The sequence below is a fragment of the Cyclopterus lumpus genome, chromosome 1 (genome assembly GCF_009769545.1).
Source record: "Cyclopterus lumpus isolate fCycLum1 chromosome 1, fCycLum1.pri, whole genome shotgun sequence".
Taxonomy (NCBI): Eukaryota; Metazoa; Chordata; class Actinopteri; order Perciformes; family Cyclopteridae; genus Cyclopterus; species Cyclopterus lumpus.
The window spans coordinates 7,276,160-7,298,761 of record NC_046966.1 but is presented as its reverse complement, the minus strand read 5'-3'; the positions used below and the strand labels follow the sequence as shown (position 1 = coordinate 7,298,761).

Sequence of the window (22,602 nt, the reverse complement as noted above, 5' to 3'; positions counted from 1 at the left end):
TTAAATAACAGCACAAAATGTTTGAACCCAAACTGGGGTAACATAAATTGATCATGATATCTGATCAAAGAAAAACATATAATAGAAAAATACTATTAGACTTTCAGTTCAGAGGTTATCTTTTTGTGGCGGTGTAAACAAGGTGGACAGACAGACAGCGTAACGGTGACAAAAGCCATTGCTCCACCTCGCCAGTAAAAAAAAAAACCTCAGAAAGACGGACAACAATGTCCAGTTCTCAGCACGGTCTGGGATCACCCATTTATTTTTTTGTTCAATTTGGTGTCATCTTTGCCCTGAATAATAATAATAATAATAATAATAACAACAAAGACAGTAATCAGAATAAAAAAAAAAAAAAACAATGGACAAAAATAAAAGCTAATAATAATAATCACCATCAATAAAGACTTTTGGTAGATGAACACACACACACACACACACACACACACACACACACACACACACACACACACACACACACACACACACACACACCTGAAAGAATGAAGGGAAACAGGACGTTTTCTAACACTGCCGGCTATTATTGATACAGCTCCTCCTCCATGACGAGTGAAGGGTAAAAATATATATTGCAAAGTTGACAGAACATTAAAAATAAAAAGGCAAGAAAATGTGTACACAATAATTCAACAATTTCAAAACGAAAACAAACATACAGACTATATATATATATATATATATATATATATATATATATATATATGTGTGTGTACAAATTATAAATAAGGATAAAGTTTTGTGCATCCCCACCCCACCGTTGTCTTGGAAGAAAACAAACAGAAAAAAAACAATGGCAGTTTCAACGGTGACAAATAACATGCAATTGATATACTTTACAGCATTGATCTGTATCTCCCCAAAACTACAAACCCCCGCGTCCCTCCCCGAACCCCAATACAATCCTTAAATATTTGTCAGCTCATTCAAAACATATCTGCTCTCTCTCTTTTCTCTGAACTCGCTGATGTTTAATCACACTGGAGTGGGTGGGGCTTGAACAGGAAAACACCGACTCCAGTTTATCCGTCTTTTTTTTTTTTTTTAAATCCCCATCGACGCAAACTGATGTAGATTGAATGACTGCATAGTGAAGATGATATTTGGATTACTTACAGATGGGTTTTACGACACACTCACACACGCGCTGTGTGTTCAGACACAAGTGAGCGTGAGCTAACGGAGCCACACCTGCTCAGGGGCCTGCATCAAGAAGAAAGCCATCTTTGGACTCAACTCCAAAAGTTGATGTCTGGGTGGTGGCTCACGCTCAGCCGGGGTAAGCAGGGGATCTGCCCTTTCCCGAGCTTGAAAAGTAAGCCCGATGGTCGTCAAGGTTATTTATTTTTTTTTTAAAAGGGAAAATTGGTAGCGCAAAACCAATAAATTGACCAGGCAGATGCCGGCTTATTGCAAATGTATCAGTATCTGTGTATGCGTCGGCTGAAAAGTAACAACACACAGTTGAAACATGAAAGTATTTTTTTTTTTAACTGCACTGACTTGTTTTTGTAAAGACCTAGATAACCATTAGCCCAACTATAAGTCTTACTCATTCTACTCCTGCTGTGTGATGATAATTGTGTTTCATCTCGATGGAAAAACTAACCTTCCCTGACTCGTGACCAGGAGCTCTTTCCCATGAACACGCTCATGGCCGGATTGGGAAACGGAGCCAGTTGATGGGCAGCTGTGTGACAGACAGCATGCCGCTCGTGTTCTGGGCCACAGACAGCCGGGCGGAGGTGGACTTACTTCCTGATGCAGGCCCCTAACAAGCGGATTCACTGAGTAGAGGGATGCGCCAGCTGGTTGTATTGCTTGGCCCCTCCCCCTCCCTGTCTGTCTTGTCTCCCACTGTACAGTAATGACTCACACAGCACTGCCCCACCCACCCACTATCTATACAGATTTCATATATATATCGTAGCTGAGAGTAATCAATTATAAAGGTCAATAACAATAGTCACAACAAAAACAACAACGCTCTTTCGTATTTCTGTTGAGTTGTGGACACCTTTGGTGTTGACTGTCCAGGTTGTCAAGCTTGCAGGCGACCTGTGGACAGACGGACTGACGGATGGACGGAGTGAAGGATGGTTGAGACAAAAAGCATCTGGACAGACAGACTCCCCCTCCAATCGTATCGACACTACAATTTAGTGTGACGTCAGCATATATAAACGATGAACTACTTCCAGTACGTAGAGGCCCATACGAGGTGCCACGTGGTTATAGTTTGTTAGTACTTGTACTCCCCTCTCTCTCTTCTAATCTATCTCTCACTTGCTTTTGCTCTCTTCAGACTTTCTCTGTATTTGGTAACAATTGTCGACATTGCATTATTTTTCACTTATTTGGCTTTGAAGAAAAAAAAAAAGAATAAAGTATTTGTCCTTTGGGGAAAAAGAAGTGACAGCAGCGTCTAAAGCAATACAAAGTAGCAGCAGTAGCAATGTAAATAAATAACATTGTTCAAACGGAAACCGTAAACATTATAAAGACAACGCGCTAACTCACTCGCTAAACTCGTAATTGGTAGGTCGGTGCAACACCATGAAAGCTTTTTACAAATATCCAACTGGCCTCAGCGCTCGTGCTTCACAGTCCTGTGAAACTCGGGCTGCCTTCCTCGTTTCCTCTCTCCTTGGTCACTCACTCGCGTCCTGTCGTCAAACTCCGGTTTGTCCCAGACTTTTCCTTAACTTCCAAACACACTCTTTATCCTCCCTGTCTTCCTCCCCACCTCTCTCTCTCTCTCTCCCTCCTTCTCTCACTTCCACTCATCCTTTTCTGCCATCACGACAACCTTCCTGAATCTCTCGCTCTCGTGACACTTAACGGTTTCCCTCTCTCCGTCGTTTCTCACATCCCAGTGATTTGGTGCGTGACGGGGCGCGGGAGGTTCGAGTCTGCACATCTAGCAGGTGTTGGCACCGGGACTCTGCTCAGTCTCCAGAGACTGAGACTTCAAAACACATTGCCAGTTTCGTGTGCCCGGTTTATGCTGCCGGACGCACTCAGGTTGTATTTTAATAGTCCTCTAGTTCGGGGGTCTCAAAAGTCACGCGACTGGTCAGGTGGTTTTCTCCTAGTTCTTTGCACAACGCTAACGCTCCTTCGTTCTCACAGTTGGGGGGGCAAACTGTCGCACTTATTAACTCTAAATTTAAAACAATAAAATGTTGAAACCGTCTGTGCTCGATTGCTTACGATTTCATGATTAAAACCAAACGATTAAGATTCGAGCTACATTTTGAAAAGATTTATTGATTTTAGAAGATTGAAGATTTTCTGCTTTTCTTTGTCTTAAAAGACAGCAGTTCTTTTTTACAAAAGACACCAACTCTTGGACTCTTGAAAATGTTTCCAACTGAATGATTAATTACAAAAATATTTAGGAGATGATTAACGATTGGGGGAGGGTATTGCGATTGGTACTTGCAGCCCTGGAAAAAGTGAATAATTACTTTGCAAAAGGCCGAATAGACTATAAAGGGTAAAAACACAACAGACGGATTTGAGAGGCAGACTTAAAGAGTGAATTCAAAACATGCGTTTGATCTGACCCCATGACGTAGTAGTTTGAGACCCCATGACGTAGTGAGACCCCATGACGTAGTGAGACCCCATGACGTAGTAGTTTGAGACCCCATGACGTAGTGAGACCCCATGACGTAGTGATACCCCATGACGTAGTAGTTTGAGACCCCATGACGTAGTGAGACCCCATGACGTAGTGATACCCCATGACGTAGTAGTTTGAGACCCCATGACGTAGTAGTTTGAGACCCCATGACGTAGTAGTTTGAGACCCCATGACGTAGTAGTTTGAGACCCCCGCTCTAGGTTCTGAAAACACCAACACGTGCTTTAGGACTGTTTCTCGATGTCTGAAGCAGGTCTACATCTCTACACAGAGAAGAAAAGCTCCACAGGCAGTAAGATCTACTCCATGTATATTCTTTGTACAAGATAAGCTCCCGTTCTCTGCCTTCAAGGAAAAACAAACATTCTGCTCCCATTTTTAGCTCACTATTAACGGATCCTCGAATTTCCAAATGTTCATCAACGGGAGTACGACTCCTCCTTCTTCTTACTTTCTCTGCTTTTCTCTCACACTGCTAGAAAGAGTCTCCTCCTTTCTAACGCACCTTTTTTCTCTTCTTAGTATCCCTCCATCTCTTTTAGTATATCTACGTCTCAAAACAAAAACAAAACCATAAACGCCTCTTTTTCTACAAAGCTAGAATACAACACTCATTTTTTTGTAAGTCTTTTTCATCCGGTTTTTCCCAATTGCAGCTGCTAAATACATTGATGGTATTTTAAACACATTTAATTTCAAAGTTAATGAGTTACTACCCTTGCATGTTAAAAATGACGCACAGCCAATAGATTAATACATAAAGGTGTGTGTGTGTGTGTGTAACGGGTGTAGTGTGAAGGTGAATAAACAGCTAGGAAAGATAAGCTCACTTATTAAAAACAACCAGTGACTGTCTTGATATTTATCCCTACACGCACGCACGCACGCACACAGATTCAGCCTGAGAATGTGTGATAGTAGAAACACCTGAAGAAGCATAACTGCACCGGACATTGTTGTGTCCTCCTCAACGTTTATGTACAAGACAGATTCATGTTGGCTGAAGTAGCCGATGCTTTGTTCCAGTGTGTAGTGACTACTCTGTTGACTAATCCAACGGCTTGGATCAATGCTTGAGACAGAAATGTGGGAGACAAACGAGTGATGGGTGGATGAAATGTGGAAACGCATACGAGATACACAGTTTGTGCGTGACATGAGACGTGTAAAAACTAATGAAGCTAACTACAGTGTGCATCTTCTCCTCTCCCCCCCCCTTGTCTGTCTGTCCAGATTCAACACACTGATTAACAGAACCACCAGCGCCATCCATCCATCAGTCCTCTCCTCTCTGGGCTCTTCAGGACTATCCGTGGACAGATGGACAGGCGGGCCGGAGCGAACGCAAGGCTTAGCTGCCGACGCTAGGCTAGACGAGGACAGACTGACTCTGGGCTTGGCAAAGACTAGCGTCTGGCTAAGCTAGCGATGGGCTGAGCTAGGCTACCTACTGAAGAGCGAGTGGAGCTGGTGCTGATGGCTGTAACACTGGCTGCTGCGAGGCGACTCGGTGCGATCCATCACCGCCTGGAACCAACCGGCCACGTCTACGTCCAGCACCTCGTACCGCCGAATGAAACTATGCTCCTGGATGAGGGCGACAGCCACGGAGACAGTTTGGTTACATTTCACCTTCGGGTAATTCTGGCGAATCTCATCGGAACATTTGTTGCTCAGTATGACTGGTTTCTTACCAGCAGCTGGTGGTATTTTGGCCTTTTTCTGTGATCCTTTGTGAGGCTGTGAATTTTAAACGATACTTTTGAAGTCACGGCAAATATAAAACATTTCTTAACAGGGACAAGTGCAGACAGCAACACAGGCTATAATAATTCAAATTAAAAAAACACCCACCATCCAAAAGGTTGTTACAGACATGCACACACATAGTAGCAAAGAAGGAGCCTGAGAAAACTATGTTTGCTCTTGAATGTGGACACAGTTTTGACAGATCTCAGGTCATCAGGCAGTTTGTTCCAGAGAAGAGGTCCAAAGAAGCTCAAAGCACCGGGATCTTTTTCTATACGAGTCAGAATACCCCCACCTGATGACCTGAGGAGCTTTGAGTAGAGATTTGTACTCACCAGTCTTTGACGAAGGACTGGAAGTCGAGGGAGAAGCCCATGCCGAGAGGCAGCAGAGGAGGATCTTCCTGCAGCACTTTGGTCAGAACCTCAAAGTCTGTCTTGCAGTTCTTGTAGGGAAACTGTCCCGTGGCCAGCTCCACCTAGAGGACACAAGGAGCCAATGACATCCACCGTCATCGACAGCAAAGGCGATGCTAATAATGAACAGTGCATAAGGCCACGTATCTCCCGGGACGGCCCATGGATGTATTTTATATGGAACAATAGTATAACAACAGATAATTAGCATTTATTTTTACGTATTCATCCAGGTCTGCTGTGTGTCATCAGATTACCACTTGTGTCTCTGTTCACCGCTTTAAAGTAAATGGTTGACGCTATGACTGCAAACTCAAATGAGGCAACACATCCCTAGCCTCAAAAATAATGCCTTGTCATTGTGAACGCTGGTCTGAGGTCAGTGCATCAGAGCACCATGCTGACTCTGTTTACACTGTGCGTGTCAGACTACAACCTAATATCACACACACCAACTGTTCAGCGGCTCCCTCTGTATCTTACGGCGCAAATATTCACGTGATATTGACATTCATGTAATGGACACATGCAAGTACACTTCTTTCATGGTCATAAAATGTTTTACCAGAGAGATGCCAAGGCTCCACACGTCTGCTCGGATGTCATAGTCAGGTTTGGTGGGATCCGGAGGGTCTATTCTCTCAGGCTGCAAGAACACAAGATCAGGGAACACTTGGTTACGGTGATCATGTGTCTACTTGATATTTTCCTGTTTGCATTTTTGAATGCTTTTCACTCACCGCCATGTAGGCAGCACAGCCGGCGCTGCGGGTCTTGGCCTTGGAGTCGACGAGGCGTCCGCTGATGCCGAAGTCGCACAGTTTGATCTGACCTTTCGCATCCAGGAGGATGTTGGAGGGTTTGACGTCCCGGTGGATGACACCGTGTTTCTCTTTCAGGTACAGCAACGCCTTCACTATCTGGAACGGAAACACAACACACGGTAAGAATACGACAACAAAAATCCAGTGTCACATTTTGTGTTTCTGCCACTTACTGCCACGGTCATCTTTCCAAGGATTCGCTCTGGGATGGGGCCCTGGATTCTCTTCTTCAGCTTCTCAGCACAGGTTCCCATCAGCTCCATGGCGATGAATACATCTGTCTGCACACGTATACAACACACATACACATCCAGCTTTTAGCAGTTCAGGAGGCCCCACAGTGGAGTTTACTGACATGTAAGAGTAAAGGCAGTCCCACTGCATTGCGCAACACTAAACCCGAGGCTGCAGTTTGTTTAAAAGGTGCCTGTGTAAGTATTTTGGGTACACCCACGCTGGTAACTATGGCGCCGTAGCACTGGATGATGTACGGGCAGTCATGACTCTTCAGCACCACGTCCAGGTCCATCAGGATCCTCTTGTTCTCATCCTTGTTTCCTGTGCGGCGCATTTGCTGGTGAAACACGCAGAGAAACAAGCCATTAGAAAATCACACAACAAAGACTCCTCTGGTGAGCCGATTGACTATCCTAGTTGTTAAACAGCTCGACGGCTACAATTAAGTCATCTCTTAAATAGGAGGGTCGTTATGTGGGGTTATTACTGCCACCGTGTTGGTAAATTAGTCACAACAGGAAATTAGAGCGCTAAGCCGGGGCTAGCGTGGAGCTCCTGCTGTGTGTGTGTGTGTGTATATATATATATATATATATATATATATATATATATATATATATATATATATATATATATATATATATATATCTTGTTGACTGAAGTCTTTGTGGGGAATTCTTTCCTGCATTCTGAAAATAAGCCTCAAGACAAGACACATATTACTCTGTGTTCCTACATATCATCGACTTCACTACAATAGTTACACAATGCTCATATTAAGAAGAGCTATGGCAAATGATCTACCTGTCAAAGATAACTTAAATACACTCCTCACAAACGCTATAGCAGCTCACAAGGAATGCTAAGATGGTGTCAATTCATTTAAATGGGTCTTCCCAAAACAAAAGCAAAGCACATGTTGTGAAAGACACGGTTCTGAACAGAGCCTCCACTGATTGGAAGCTGTAACCGGCTCCAGCTTCAAACTGAAAGTGACATTATTTAGGTAGTAAGGTTTCATCATTGTTTAGGGCTGTCTATGTACCGATTGTGTCCTGTATCAAACCAACTGTCCCATCAATATGTAGATGTTGCCCCATGTGGATCCTAACAATAAACTTATGACATGGCTATAAAACCTTTTGGTCCCATTAAATCTAAACCTAAGCTATGCATTTGCTCTCTTTGCTTCTCATCAACGTATCAAATGTTAGTGGGCCTTTCAGTAGGTATGTTAGAGCATAATCAGTGCTGATTAATGAACAGTGAACGGTTGAGTGCATAAAGTTCCTACTTTGACAGCAATGACATGGCCGGTCTTCTTGAATCGCACTTTGAAGACCTGCCCACAGGTTCCGCTGCCGATCTCCCCCTCGCTGATCAGGTCCGTCACCTCGGCTGGATACCGCTGTGGACGGACAAACGCACACGACAAAACGAGAATTTGGATGATGAAGAAGACCATTTTGTTTTTTTGTTGTTTCTATGCAAACAAACATTGCGGCTAAAAATAGACGAGAGGCCAGTTCAGATTTTCTGCTTCGTGAGGCAACAGTAAACCTCTCTGGCTCATTCAGTTATGTTTTGATGAGTTAAGCTGCTCCCCCATTGGCCATACGATCGCCCCCCTCCCCTCCTCCTGCTTCGTTAAAATTAAATCATGGTGCGACTGAGATGCTGCGAGTGGCGTCTCATCGAGTGCTTGATGCAGCGACCCCTCTGGGCTAATGAGAGGAAGTAAAAACAATCAGCGGAGATGAGTCAATTTTCTCCAGCATCTTAAAACCCTGACTGGCCTGGAGGCTGGAGGAAGAAAAAAACTAAATGGTTCAACCCACAGTCAAGCACTATTTAATCTTGGTAGATGAAAACAACACATATCCGTTTATAATATTCTGTTTATTGTCAAAGAGAGAATAATGTTGTTGTCCTTGTTTGCTCTCCTCAAAGACCCTTCAGGGGAGTGGAGTGGTTTGCTTTGAAAGGGTTTTAACCTCGACATGGTTTTTAAAATACAGACTAGCTGCTTGTTAACCATAGTGAAAAAGATTATTTCTGAATACTGAAGAGAACAAACAACTGTTGAGAAAATCCCTCTGGAAAGAAACTTTTTCTCATTTTTCTAAAACCAACAATGCGTTACTTTCCTTTCCCTCATCCATCGGCTCCTACTGAAAATATGAATCTTTCAACACAACTCACAAATATAAAAGTAATTTCCGACGTATTTTCTAGGAAACAGGTGTCGCACGTATATTTGGTGGGGACTATTTTCAGCTGTGGATGAATACACACTTAACTCCGTTGGGAGTATTTACAGCAGCAGGACGGAGTATGTGGGACTGATTCAAAATAAACTACAGTGCCCATGTCCGTGGTCTTGAAGGAACACCCTGTGCACATGTAGGGGTCTTTAATAGATTTTGGACAACAGAAATAAATGGCACAGAGGAATACGAATCATCAGACTTTGGCAAATATCAAATATCCCCTGCCTCGTGACCTCTCATGTAATGCATCACATGGAGGGCACTCGCATTTCCAGACGAGAGAAACTCGACATGTGTCGTCACGTGTCACATCTCACCTGACCATCGATCTTCAGGTAACCCGTCTGTTTCATGATCTCCTGCAGTTTCTGGTCAATCTCTGCACTGTGGACACGAAACACATACAATAACACACAATGTGAGGGAGCGGAAACGATATGCAAAGTATAAATTCTTTATTTTTTTATATATATATATATATATATATATATATATATATACATACATAAATAAGATCCCTGTGACTGTTGCGTTTCACTGGTACGATAGCCTGAGTTTCATTGAGAGGCACAATACTAATTATATTAATTCCATCTACTTAAAAAATAACAAAAGTTATTCATTCTAAATTAAAAAAATCTATTGCATATTCTTTTAATAATTTATTTGTTCACTATTTCACAACAGCAGTAAGTCATTTAATTCTATCCTGTATACCTATTTTCAACAAAAAGAGGCGTTTACTTACAGTATGCCACAAACACAATAAGAATTGACCGTGAACACAGTTCCTCAGTGCTGATGCTCAGATGAACATCAGCGGGTGTCCACATACTTCTCTAAGCTCTTCTGCAGGCCGTACGGAGGTGTGGGCAGGGTGAGCATGTGTCGCGGGCGGCTGGGGTAGGGGTGGTGCTGAGGCGAGCTCTCTGTAGACGATGATCGGCTGCCTCCATCGTTGGCCAGTGGCAGCTGGAGGGCTGGTGGGAGAGGACATGACACATTAGAAACAGAGAGGAGAACAGAATGAATGGCAGTGTGGTTTTTTTCACCCAAGGCCAGCATGCCAGAAGTTGTAAGATGACTCGGTTTATTTATGCTTCCCTGACGCCACCGTTTTCGTGGTTTAAAGCTGTTGTGCACCAAAAGGGGATCATGTGTTATTATTTGTGCTTTATTACATTTGTTGAACACATCTCAATGTGCTCTTTGACTGAGCATTTCCTTTTTCTCCGAAACCTTCACATGTTGTGTCTCATGGGGAAAAGAATGCAAGCCAATCTGTGAAATGTAATCGGTTTGGTTATTCATTTTGCAATTCCCATATGGCCGAGCTGGGTATTTCTTTTTTTTTTTTTAAACTATATCATAATTTTACTTCTTGTATTTCCTTCGTGCTTCCAAATGTCAGAGATTTATTTTGGCGACTACAATGTTATCAGAACCGAGAGAACCGACGGCCGCAACAATGAAAATAAAACCCAAGTTGGACAAATGTTTGACATTGAAGCCACCATTATCCACACAGAGCCACTCAGCCTAATTGGTATCCCAAGATGGCTTTAGGACCCTGGACAACACTGACAGTTGTAGGTCCCGCTCTCAACCGACTGGCTGTCGCAGCGTGCGTCTCGCCCCAGAAGTCTAAATCATGCACTCAAGGACAAGGAAAACTCAGCTGACCTTGTAATAATCAGGTGTACGTACAAGCAAGCACGGACTCGTTCTCAAATGAAGAACAATTTCAGGTCGACAATCTAAAGTCAAGTTATTAAATTAGTTATTAATTTCACTCCATGAAAAAAATGTTTCCTTTGAAATGTTCGGAACCAATTTGCAAAACACGTTGTGGCTGTTATCATCATTATCATTAACATTGTTATAGTTTTTGTGGCAGAAGGCTGGCAGCTCTTCTGAGTCACCTGTGGATGGATCAGCCTGCAAGGGGAGATTCAGTTAGTGAAGAGGAGGAGGGGTTAGTGTGGAGAGGAAGAACGACTCAGGCAGTCTTTGGCACAGGACGCATCTCCAGAGTTCAGCTGGCTCCAGATGGAGACACACAAACACAGATTCTCGCAGGCACCGCCTCCAGCTCACACAGTGCTGCTGCAAAAAGGGTGGGGGGGATGCCAGAGGACAAATAACAGGCAAACAACATCAAACACAGAGATAGAGAGAGAGAGAGGAGAAATTCGGCCAAAACTGCATAGCACAGACTAAGCTGGAAGTCAAACAGTCGGTCAGTCCGACTCGGACAGGAAGTCCTCAGTCGCCACACAAAGGAAAGGGAGGGAGAACGAGCGGCACTCCTGCAGACGGACCAGTGGGGATGCTGTATTATTAGAGGTTGTGTCGAAGAAAACGCAACCCAAAACATTGTGTCGTGCAGTAAAAGCGTGCATGCACCGTGACTCTCCGCCTCCAGCAAAACGAAGGTTAATCATCTGACACACACACACACACACACACACACACACAGTGAACATCAAGGCACACCAACACTGCCCTGCCACTGGCATCGACACACACTGACAAGAGAGAGGAGTCAGAATGGAAAGATGGAGAGGGGACGTGATTTGAGGGGAGGATCGACATAACAGATGGGCTTAAATATCAAGACTGGTTTCACAGACGTGGGTTTAAGTTCTACCCGTCAGTGGGGGTTCTCACTCAGGAGTAAACATATTAGATAATGGTGTGAGATTAGGAATAAGAAACTAAGTATGTGTGTAAGTGTTTACGCTGTTCAACGTTATTAATACACTCTTTTTTTTTTTTTAAGACTATGAAATTAGACTGGATGTATGAAACGTGCATAAAAGTGTTAAAAAGACAAAATGTGAGCAAAGGAAGGACACCTAGCTTGTGAAAATGGAGGGAACTGCCTGTGTTTATCTCTGATGGGATTTAAAGAAAAAAAAGAAATCCAAAGATAAGGGAGGTGGGGATGGGAGGAGAAACGGGTGAGAAAGAGAGGTGCAGTGGCAGAGAGCGATGGATTGAATGATACCTGCACGCTGGGAAGGGGCTGGAGCAGGACTGAGCTGGATCACGATGACTAGACGGAGGGAAAAGAATATACACACACACACACACACACACACATTACTGTTCTACTGAGGACCACACACACGCACACACACTGCATCATATAACAAATAGGGAAGAAGAAAAAAATAAAACACACTTTCTTCTTTATAAGTCCCTTGTTCTCTTCACACAGAAATAAAACACTAAAATATGAGCAGTGTACATTAGAGGATAAGCACCGTCTCCATTGCATCTTTATCTAATCGTCAATAAATCCTTTGAAAAGACCAAAATCAGCACTTTCAAATACTTTGACTTCCACCACCACGTCTGCGGCATGAAGCCCCCTCCTCACTGGTTGATACTGAATCCTTAAAAGCAGGTCACAAACATATTGTTGTAATTGAGAAAAAGAGGCTCCATTATTTCCTTAACTGCACTGTAGCACGCTTTACAACTTCAGATTAATGCACATGTGGTGCCCTAATAAGTATTTGGAGCAGCCGTGTGGTGCACATCAGCTCAAAAATAAACCGTAGTGCCCATGTTCACTGTAATGAATAGATAATAATAATCCATTTAATTTATATAGCGCTTTTTAAAAAGGTACTCAAAGACACTATACATGTTGCATCCATACACGGGGAGCAATTCGGGGTTAAGTGTCTTGCTCAAGGACAAATCCACTAGGGCGGGGATTGAACCGCCAACCCCCTGATTGAAAGACGGACCTGCTAACCACTGACCCACAGTCGCCCAGATGAGGACTAATCCTAAAATTAGTTGACAATTAGGAAATTACAGAATAGTACCAGCCTTTCATTTTTTCTCGAAACAGAAAAAGGGAAAGAAGCCGTTTTGTGGTGAACGGCTCTGCAGGACTGAGTGACCTCTGTCCCCGTGCCGCACTGGGAAGATGATAACGTCACAACGACCGGAACCCGACAATAAGTGATCAGCGGGCTGGACCCGAACCACCGAGTGTGAAGTGGTCGTTCATGCAGCAACGTAACCGGCTCGTTGGTTACCGTGTGCTGAACGTTAGGCGGATCCAACGGCTGCCACGAGCCAGCGGCTGTTTTCTCAAGGGTCAAAGCCGGCATGGGGGTGTGACTTTGCCGCAGGAGTCACGCACGAACCCGCTGCTCAATAGTGAGGTGAACCCGCAGATGAGCCGTGCGTGAATGTTCCCTCCGAGGGGGTTCACGAGCAGACGGACCGCGGGGCCCGAAGCAGAGTATCACTCCGGCTGCTAGCTCGTTAGCTCGTTAGCTCGTTTGACAGGACAGAGAAGCGGAGCAGGTTTCGGGACGCGACTGCTCGCGAGACACCTCGTGACAGCACGTCGTTTGTATTCCACCCGTCTCGCTTTACTCCCTCTGGACATGACACCGCTCGTTAAGTCGGTAACGTGACGGTGAAACGGCGCGAGCGCGCGGAGTCGGTGTTTGTTTATGTAGCTAGCTAGAGACGGTTAGCACGTCGGAGCTAGGAGCCCCTCCGCCCCTCCGATCTTTTCCCCCTGCTATTCTGCCCGTTACCGACTCCCCGGTAACCACCGGTGGACACTCACTGGGCCTCGGGCGTGATCGCTGTGGACTCATGTCGATGTTGAGGTCGATTCTCCGGCGAGCTTCTTCATTTTCCTGCTTTAGTTTCTCCTCGATCCGCGACAGCCTCTGCTCCAGCGACGACATCTTGAAAAACTGAGCACCATGTAGCTCCCAGCAGAGCTCTCGACTCCCCTCTGTGGCCGGGTGGACCAGCGGCTGGCTCTCTGAGGCTGGAGACACGTGACCGCACGAAACACAACAGTCAGGACTCAATAATTCATCACGAGGACGTACAAGTAGGGATATTATTGAGCCAGGCAGAAGCAGCTCAAGGTCTACTTTCTCGGTCTGGAGCTTTCATGTCACACTGCATGCAATGGAGTTTGCTCAGTCCGACCAATAAAGGACTTCCACATGCAACACACAGACGTGGATCTGGACACTTGAAATGATCTCAACTCAAGCCCCAGAACGTGCTTGTTCTGGGGCTTTCAAACTACATATCATGAGCAGATGGGGTTGGCTTAGTTGTCATGGACTGCAAGTGTTAAAACTTAAAAATCATCTAAAGTTGAACCATTGACAGTTTAGTGGCAACTGAGCCAACCCCTTTTGCTGAAGAAGAGCGTGTGTTTTGGTCGCGAGCTCCAGGACAATGTGATTAAGTAGACCTGGAGTTCTTTTGTTAACCTCGGGTGAGTACTTTGATATGATGCACTGCACCACGGGCAAGTAAATAAGTCCAATAAAGCTGAAACAATTTCGACAATCATTGATGACAAATTAATCAATTGATGATTAACAATTAGCCCAAAACTCTGTATAATCAAAGAAAAGTCGGAATTCCATTTAGCAGCTTCAGTTTTGGGGGTCCTGGTATTGTGCATGTCACATTAGGAACATGTGAAAAGCATCACAGTTTTCCTATTAAAAACACGTCTTCGTCGTATATTTTGAAACATCCTTTGTCTTAACTCCTGCCCCGAGAAGGTTTAGTACCATTTTCTCAGAAATGTCTTTTGCTGTTGGGAGCAGACATTTATAAAAGATATATTCAGATGATCCCGTTTGCCCATAAGTCTTTTTATTTATGAACAAAAAGAAAACAAGACTTTCCTCCCCGTGTTCTGTAATTATGAATGACAACCATTCAAAGTGTACAATAACCTGTTCACTAATATTGACATATGAATTGCCAATGCTCGGTTAACAAAGGCTCAACAACCATTTAAGGTTATCAAGCTCCTCTTTTATGGAACCAGCTTCCACTTTCAGTCCGGGAGGCAGACAGTCACCATATTTAAGAACAGACTTAAGACTTTCCTGTTTAATAGCTCTTATAGTTATAGGGCTGTCTCAGGTTTGCCCTGGTCGAGCCCCTTGATATGCTGCTGTAGGCTTATAGGCTGCTGGGAGATTTTTTAGGATACACTGAGCACCTATCTCCTCTTCTCTCTCTCCTTATGGATGAATTTACATCTCTCCATTGCACCTTATTAACTCTGCTTCCTCCCCGGAGTCGTTGTGACTTCATGTCTCATAGGGTCCATTGGACCTGGCTGTGTCTGGTGCCTGGTGGGCCGGCCTCCTTCCGTGGCCCTGCTGATGCACCCCGCCCCCCCTCTCTACCTCCTTTTATTTCATGGATTGCGGAGGTCTGGATCGTGGTCCATGCCTACTACGAATTATTCATAATTTCTGTCATATTCATTGAATGTGTTGTAACTCTGTAACACTGTTCATCTGAACACATGACATCTATTGCTTCTGTCCATCCGGGGAGAGGGATCCTCCTCTGTTGCTCTCCTGAAGGTTTCTTCCCTTTTTCCTGTCAAAGGTTTTTTTTGGGGAGTTCTTCCTGATCCGATGTGAGGTCCTGGATGTCGTATGTGTACAGATTGTAAAGCCCTCTGAGGCCAATTTGTAATCGTGGGCTATACAAAATAAACTGAATTGAAGGAAGCTTCAACGTGGACAGAACTACGCCGTTATTGTTTAATAAGACTGTTACAAAGATGCCGGTACTTTTTTGAACTTTAATTAAGATGCACATGCTTTATGTGCCGTCATATACGGTTTGACATACTATTGATTGTTATTCCATAAAATTAAAAAAACAATACTTTTTTTTACTTGCCTTTCTGGTGTCCGAAATCCGTTCCTTTGTTTGAATGAACACTCCCAAACACGTGACAACAGACAGAAGTTTCACTCCATGTTTTCTTTATAAAATAAGTCATCTCTCACAGGGTTTTGTATCATCATACACAAGATAAGTAAAATCCACACCCTCATACATACAGCTTGACGACAAACCTCTCCTGTATTCAGATGGTAAAGTCAGACAGAAGTTTATTTCTACTGGCTCATATTTTCCAACATTGAGCATCCCGTTTCAAATGATATTGTCCAATTAGAAATGTATTGCCAACATAACTTGTTTCGCTGGAATCTAAAGCCGCCATCACTGCAGCAAGCTCCGTTTGTGACTTCACTCAGATTGAATAACTATCGATCCGTTTCAGCTGAAACAGATTAATTCATCTCTGTGATGGAAGCTGTTGGTGCTTCAGTCCTTAAAACAGACACCAAAACAACCCTTAGAGACAATGTTTGTCGAGTTTGAAGTCAGATAAAAAAAAGTGTCTTGGAGGGAAATTACTTACTTAATGTTTACAAAACTCTCCAAGCATGACGATAACTGGATGAAGGTGTCTCAAACAGACACCATAATGTTACTCCTACATCAAGTCTTTAGTGTTTTTCCCCCCCAATGATAAAAAGAGTGAAATAGCATAACCTGCTTGCCACGTAGCTTTTATGCTGATGTTTGTGATTCTGTGTCGGCTACATCTGTTTTATATCAAACTGTGTGTCATGCCCAGATATCCAATTCAAAGGTCTGTGGTGGGTATTGAATAATGCACCGAGGAGGCGACCGTCTTTACAAATCGCTCTTGTAACGCTTGTGGCACAAATTAAAATCAGAGCAGCACACATTTTTTAAAAGTAGTTGGTAAAGGTCCAAAGATAAGTAAGAAAGTGTTGTTTTTTTTAACCCCATAGGTAACGAATAATTTGTGTCATAATCAACACCGACTGCTGGGAAAGCTTCGAGTACAAAGTCACTCTGAATGCGAGGTCACCGTTTCCGCTCTAGCGAGCAGATTCTCTTGTTTTCCTGCATCGGGTCCCTCGTCCTGCTGCTGGATACAAAGGGCCACAAAATAAAAAACAAATGCTTTTCTGTGGATCAAATACAAATGTAAGGCATTAGTATGAGAGGCCTTGAAACAACCCCCCCACCCCCCAAAACATTTAACATCACCTCCTCTCACAGCTGCTCATGAGTTCACAGACGCATGAGACGATGGGAGGAGGCATTTTAAAAGGCTAATGTTTGTAAAAGATACACAAGTCCCTGGTGTGCTGTACAATGATTGGGGAGGGGGGGGCCTTCGTTTGTCCAACATTTCACCCCGGCTATCCGGCCGTGCTTTTATTTTCTCAGTCCTCCATCTTTAAAACGCCGCAGACACACACACACACAAACACACATACAGACACACCAGAGACCGACTGCCTCTGGTTTCTCCGCATTCATTCACAGTGTAAAATCGACAGCAGACACACAGTCAGTTGAGACCGTCGTCCCGCTCAGACGAAAACCGCCTTGAGGCTTTTCAAAAGTGGAACATTCCTCTCAGGTCCGTGAGCATCCACTAGCAGAGGTCAGAGACGTAGTCAAATTCCCGGAAGCTGTCCTGGTCTTTGCGGGAGAGCACGCGGGGCTCACGTGGCGGCGTGAGCGCCGGAGCTTCGGTGGTGAACTCCTCGTCGAAGTTGCTGACGTCTTCCTTGCCGACAATGGAGGGGATGAAGGGAGGGGGCGCCTTCCTTTGCAGCAACGCCTCCCAGTCCACATTCTGGAGGCAGACGGAGATAAAGAGACAGAGATATAATCAGAATCTGCAGGTGTGTCAAGAAGGACAAGTAATGCTTGGTAAACAACCGTCTTCCCCCTTATCCACACTACGCTTACTCCTCCCCACACGTATACATAAAAACAATCACAAAACAGTGTACTTACTCTGAAAAATGGCTGCTTCTTCACTTCTTCTGCATCCTTTTCACCAGATCCCAGTCTTCTCTCTGGGTTCCTCCTTAACAGCTGCTCATGAAAACACACACACAGACACACACACGTTGGTGAATAATAAATGGTTCATGTGCACGTAGTGTTCTCGGGTGCTGAATTTAGCAAGAGAAGGTGACATTGTGTCTTTGGGTATTCATGTGCGAGTATGCTTACCCTCCTCATGATGCCGATAGCCTCAGTGGACAGGAAGCGTGGATAGCGGACTTCATCATTCACAATGCTGTCAAACACCTCCTCTTCATCATCTCCTGGGAATGGAGACTACCGACACACACACACGCAGACGCACTTCATTCAATACAATCCATTTTACAGAATTTAATTTCACAAATGAATGTGTTGACCAGAGTCAACATGTGGTTATTGATTGTAAACACCAAGCTAGAGTATAAATAAATTAAGACTAAAGCAAGACTTCAGTGCACTTGCAATAACATTAATTATTATATTTACATTACACATTTACCATTAATCAATATGAAATCAATGTACTTTTGCTCTTGGCCAGTGTTGTGTATGATATATATGGTGTTTACAGCAGGTATTACTCAACCTGCTTTGCTAAATGACAGGAGGCCAGTGGACGGTTACTAAATATTAACATGAATAATATCGATCAGATTAAAATAAATACTCTTCTTTAAAATTCTTTATATTTATTAACTGACTTATCAACTTATTAAATTAACTTGGCACATTAATGACACAATCTGATATTCTACTGCATTTACTAACAGCTGCAACTGCATTTTAGGTGTACATGCTTTGGTAACATCTTGTTAGTTGTGGTTTTAGATACCATTAACGCTCCAGTTACTTAAATGTTGGAATGATTCATAAACACAGGTCGGAGGTTTTGGAGAATCCTACTCTTGCACTTTTTTAAATTTTATTAAAAAAGCTCTTTCAATCTATTTGAACCCTTTTTAGGTGCTTTGGCACCTTATTTACATTAAAAATACAAAACAAATGATCTCAATTTATTTTCAAGAAAAATGGTCTGCGAGCCACAAATGGTTGGCGAGCCAATTCTAAACCCCGTAAACTAACGAGTTGGTAATGCGAGCTCAGACAAAGCTTCCTTCAGATGGCACCCCAGAGAGAGAACCTTGTGTATGCGAGTGTGTACTTGAATCTCACCTCTCCCACCAACATTTCGTAGATTAGGACCCCCAGCCCCCACCAGTCTACTGCCCGGGTGTAGGATGTATCCGTTAGGACCTCTGGGGCCAAGAACTCTGGAGTCCCACAGAAGGTACTGGTCCGGTCCCCAAAGCCCATTCCTACAAACACGACGCAGAAACATGAAACCGCGTTTGTGGCGGAAAGCTTATAGAATTATTATCTTTACTTTTGTTTTTAAATGAGCCCATCTGTGAGAAACATCGATCTCCACCTTCTTTACACAGTCCAAAGTCAGCGATCTTAACATAACCGTCGGTGTCTAGCAGCAGGTTGTCGAGCTTGAGGTCTCTGAACGAGAAAGAACATTAAAGATGTATCATCGTGGGTCGTTGCAGCATTTCAACAAGCACTGAGAGTACAGTTTAAAAGAGTTTAAAAAAAAGAGTTCAGTAAAGTCATGCTGGCTGCTCAGTGAGACTGTACTGCTTTAAGCTAACTGCTAACATTAGCATGCTAATGTATAGCAAGCTTCTCCATTGGGCTGAACAGATTTGAATGGATAGGTGAAGAAACCGGTTTGTGAGGGTTCCACTCACCTATACACAATCTTGTGGTCGTGGAGGAACTGAAGTCCAAGAACTACGCAGGCCGCATAAAACCTGAAGTCAAACCAAAGAAACATTATTACTACACTGCAATAAAATGTTAAATACATAAGAAGTACAAAACTGAAACAACAAATGGACACACTACTACAACTACCATGTGTTTAATGTCAAAGTTGTAGGCGTTTGGTTTTGGACATGTTTACTGAAGGACAACATTTACAAACCAGGGCTTTTATTCTTTTAAAAAGGTCCTGAGCTAACAGACAGAACCATTGAAAACACCTGTGGGGTGTGCGGCACCTTCAATGAGATTGAATGTTTTTATTATATTCTATACACAGGAGGAAAAAAATACGAGTCACACGTCCTGGTATGATGCACTTCGATACAATACCACTGTTAAAGTCTGTCTTATAACAACACTTGCATGCCCACATGTACATTGACACAGCTTTTAGTCTCTGATCGTTCGTCCTGTTTATAAAGACCACAAAAAGATCCCCCTCTAGTGCGATTCAAAAGTAAAAGGGGGACAAAATGTATTGTAAATATCAAATGTCCCAGATAGATAAAGTTGATATTATCCAAACTTAAGATCATTTCAGTATCAAATGCCCTTTTTAATTTTCCTTTGGTTAAAAACTCTGAATATTTTGAGATTTAAAGTAATTCACAAACTTGAAAAACCCTGAAATTGGTTGAACTTATCTCACCTGCTATCGGGGCTTTACAGGATATGTGTGTTTACAGACTCACTTATCACAGTTATCAAGACTCCATTTAGCATTTTCTCTTTCACAAACACACACACGCAGATGTTACGTACACGGCTCGCGGCTCGGTGAAGACGTCTGTGTGGATGTGCATCATCAGGTCGCCTCCTGCCGTGTACTCCATAACAAAACACACGTGCTCCGGAGTCTGGAAGCACGCAAACAGGTTGACCAGGAAGGGATGGTGCGACAGGTTCACAACCTCAAAGATGCGCTTCTCGCACATTAGACTGCAGGAGGATGCAGAGGCAAAATAAAATGGAGAGAAAAATTAAATTGGTATTCATTGGTATTTTGGGTTGATGAGACACGCACACCCATCCCCCAGAATAACTATAATCATGGCCATTCAAGAGATCCAGGCATTACAAATAAATACAGTAACAAATCACACAAACACACAGTAAAAACACACACACACACACCTTTCCACCTCATCCCGAGCAACGATATCTCCTTTCTTCAGCGCTTTGATGGCATACATCGTGCCCGTCTTCTTGTACTCTGACAACAACACCTGGAGACAAACACATGCCGTAACCACTCAAGTTCATTTGTGCACTACCTGTACAAAGTGAACTATGGGCTTCTAGATATGCAAATTCATGAGGGGTTATACAAAAAGGTCTGACCCCTTTCAGCAAGTGTTTAATTAAGAATGAAAATGATCAATATGTATGAAACAAGGGTGTCCTTATTAGTTTTTAACTTCCATGACGGTCATTACCTTTCGCATGAAACGTTGAAGATTTAACAAAAGAAACAATCCAAAAAGGCTTTCTGAAAATTGTCCCAACTGTTTACTGGTTGTGACGTTATGATCAAATCACTCAAAACGAGTCCGTTCTGCTCCTCGTTTCATGAAGAGCATGGAATTGTGCAGATATTTAGCTCGTTCAATTAAATGATTACATTAATTTCTTCCTTGTGTTGTTGTGACTGATCTGTGTGGTAAACATTTTCTCAGTTACTTTGTGTCTTCAAAGTTAAAACGTCATTAAAAAAAAAAGAAAAAGTTAAATAAAATAAATACCTTCCCAAAGTGTCCCCTGCCCAACACAGCAATCAGCCGGAAGTCCTGGAGGGAAAGAGGACCTTTCCTCTGCTTACTGGGGAGACGGACACAGTCAGCACGAACATTTAGAGTAAATACAGAGAACAAAATTAAAAGTCATATAAACAGCTCAGAGAACACGACAGCATCATTGGTCGAGGCAGACGTCGTTCATGTTTATCTTTTACAGCTGGGCTTTTGTCAAAATGTCAAAAGTGAAAACAACTTATACAAACAAGAATAGAATACAAAGAAGAATATAAACACACAATATTGGACTAAAAGCGCAGTGTGACAGTAATTAATTAATTACTATATATATATATATATATATATATATATATATATATATATATATATATATATATATATATAATGTGGATAAGATACAAAAATTAAACACACAAAGATGCATATTTTTTATGTGCATGCGTGTACCTGCCAACAGATGGGGTTCGGACAGGGCACTCAGGGGTGAGGTCTGGGGGGGAGAAGGGCTCGATGATGGGCAGTCGGTCCTGAGGACATGCGAGGGAAGGGACGCGAAGGAAAAAGACAGACAGAGACAGCGAGATAATGGAAGTCAAGAGACAGGATGGTGGTTTCATGACGGACGAGACACGCAAGCAGCCTTCCGGGGAGCAGGGTTCCCTTTCTGTCTGGTGCAGCGCTGCTGTCGCCTCACGCGCGGGCCGATCCGCACGGCGTGCAGGCCGGTCAGACGACCGAAAGAGAGCGTCGTTGCCAACTGGTTGTGTGACGGTTGAAGACACTGTGCACTGACACGATTAAGCAGCATCGACTAGATGGGTTTACTTTCATCACACGACCGCCTTCAGCTGCCGCGAAGTGTCCATGTTTATTTTTGAGACACGTATGTGCTCATGAGGGCCAAGTTGGATACATCGGAGCTTTCAGAAAATTCCCAGTCGCATTCACAACACAGATGTGGGCATGAGCCCAATTTACAAGTGAAATTCCAATAACATGAGCGCAGCATTATGAAACAGCTAAATTGAACAGCTGCCTTGGAGAGCATCTAATCTTAGCAGTTTTCTCAAATTACTTTAGGTCAAAACGTCTTGCTAGTTTCAAAATAAAAGTCAAAATTGTAATTAGATTATGTATTATTAC

General features: G+C 43.3%; 2 protein-coding genes across 5 annotated transcripts in view; both read right to left on the bottom strand.

The window, feature by feature from the left end:
* Positions 1-766: 766 nt before the first annotated feature.
* Positions 767-13,983, bottom strand: map2k7 (mitogen-activated protein kinase kinase 7). Of its 3 annotated transcripts, XM_034540137.1 has the most exons (13): positions 13,770-13,916; positions 12,177-12,224; positions 10,002-10,146; positions 9,484-9,550; positions 8,191-8,304; positions 7,114-7,233; positions 6,833-6,940; positions 6,576-6,755; positions 6,401-6,481; positions 5,755-5,897; positions 5,365-5,410; positions 5,118-5,257; positions 767-2,965 (listed from the first exon to the last, which is right to left on the bottom strand). In XM_034540137.1, the coding sequence occupies exons 1-13, from the start codon at positions 13,891-13,893 to the stop codon at positions 2,887-2,889; spliced, it is 1,395 nt and encodes a 464-aa protein (XP_034396028.1). In that variant the 5' UTR covers positions 13,894-13,916; the 3' UTR covers positions 767-2,886. The 3 variants fall into 3 exon arrangements, with proteins under 3 accessions (XP_034396028.1, XP_034395948.1, XP_034395858.1); XM_034540057.1 differs by having other exon boundaries at positions 767-5,257; positions 13,770-13,926; XM_034539967.1 differs by lacking the exon at positions 12,177-12,224 and having other exon boundaries at positions 767-5,257; positions 13,770-13,983.
* Positions 13,984-15,951: 1,968 nt separating this feature from the next.
* pkn1a (protein kinase N1a) overlaps positions 15,952-22,602 on the bottom strand; it is a 40,616-nt gene continuing 33,965 nt past the window's right edge. For both annotated transcript variants that reach the window (XM_034545193.1, XM_034545185.1), the window contains 10 exons: positions 21,907-21,986; positions 21,448-21,523; positions 20,840-20,931; positions 20,468-20,644; positions 19,630-19,692; positions 19,305-19,381; positions 19,049-19,191; positions 18,062-18,169; positions 17,840-17,920; positions 15,952-17,675 (listed from right to left, as the gene is read on the bottom strand). In XM_034545193.1, the coding sequence (XP_034401084.1) occupies positions 17,472-17,675; positions 17,840-17,920; positions 18,062-18,169; positions 19,049-19,191; positions 19,305-19,381; positions 19,630-19,692; positions 20,468-20,644; positions 20,840-20,931; positions 21,448-21,523; positions 21,907-21,986 (1,101 nt within the window). In that variant the 3' untranslated portion in view covers positions 15,952-17,471. The remainder of the gene's footprint in view (positions 17,676-17,839; positions 17,921-18,061; positions 18,170-19,048; positions 19,192-19,304; positions 19,382-19,629; positions 19,693-20,467; positions 20,645-20,839; positions 20,932-21,447; positions 21,524-21,906; positions 21,987-22,602) is intronic.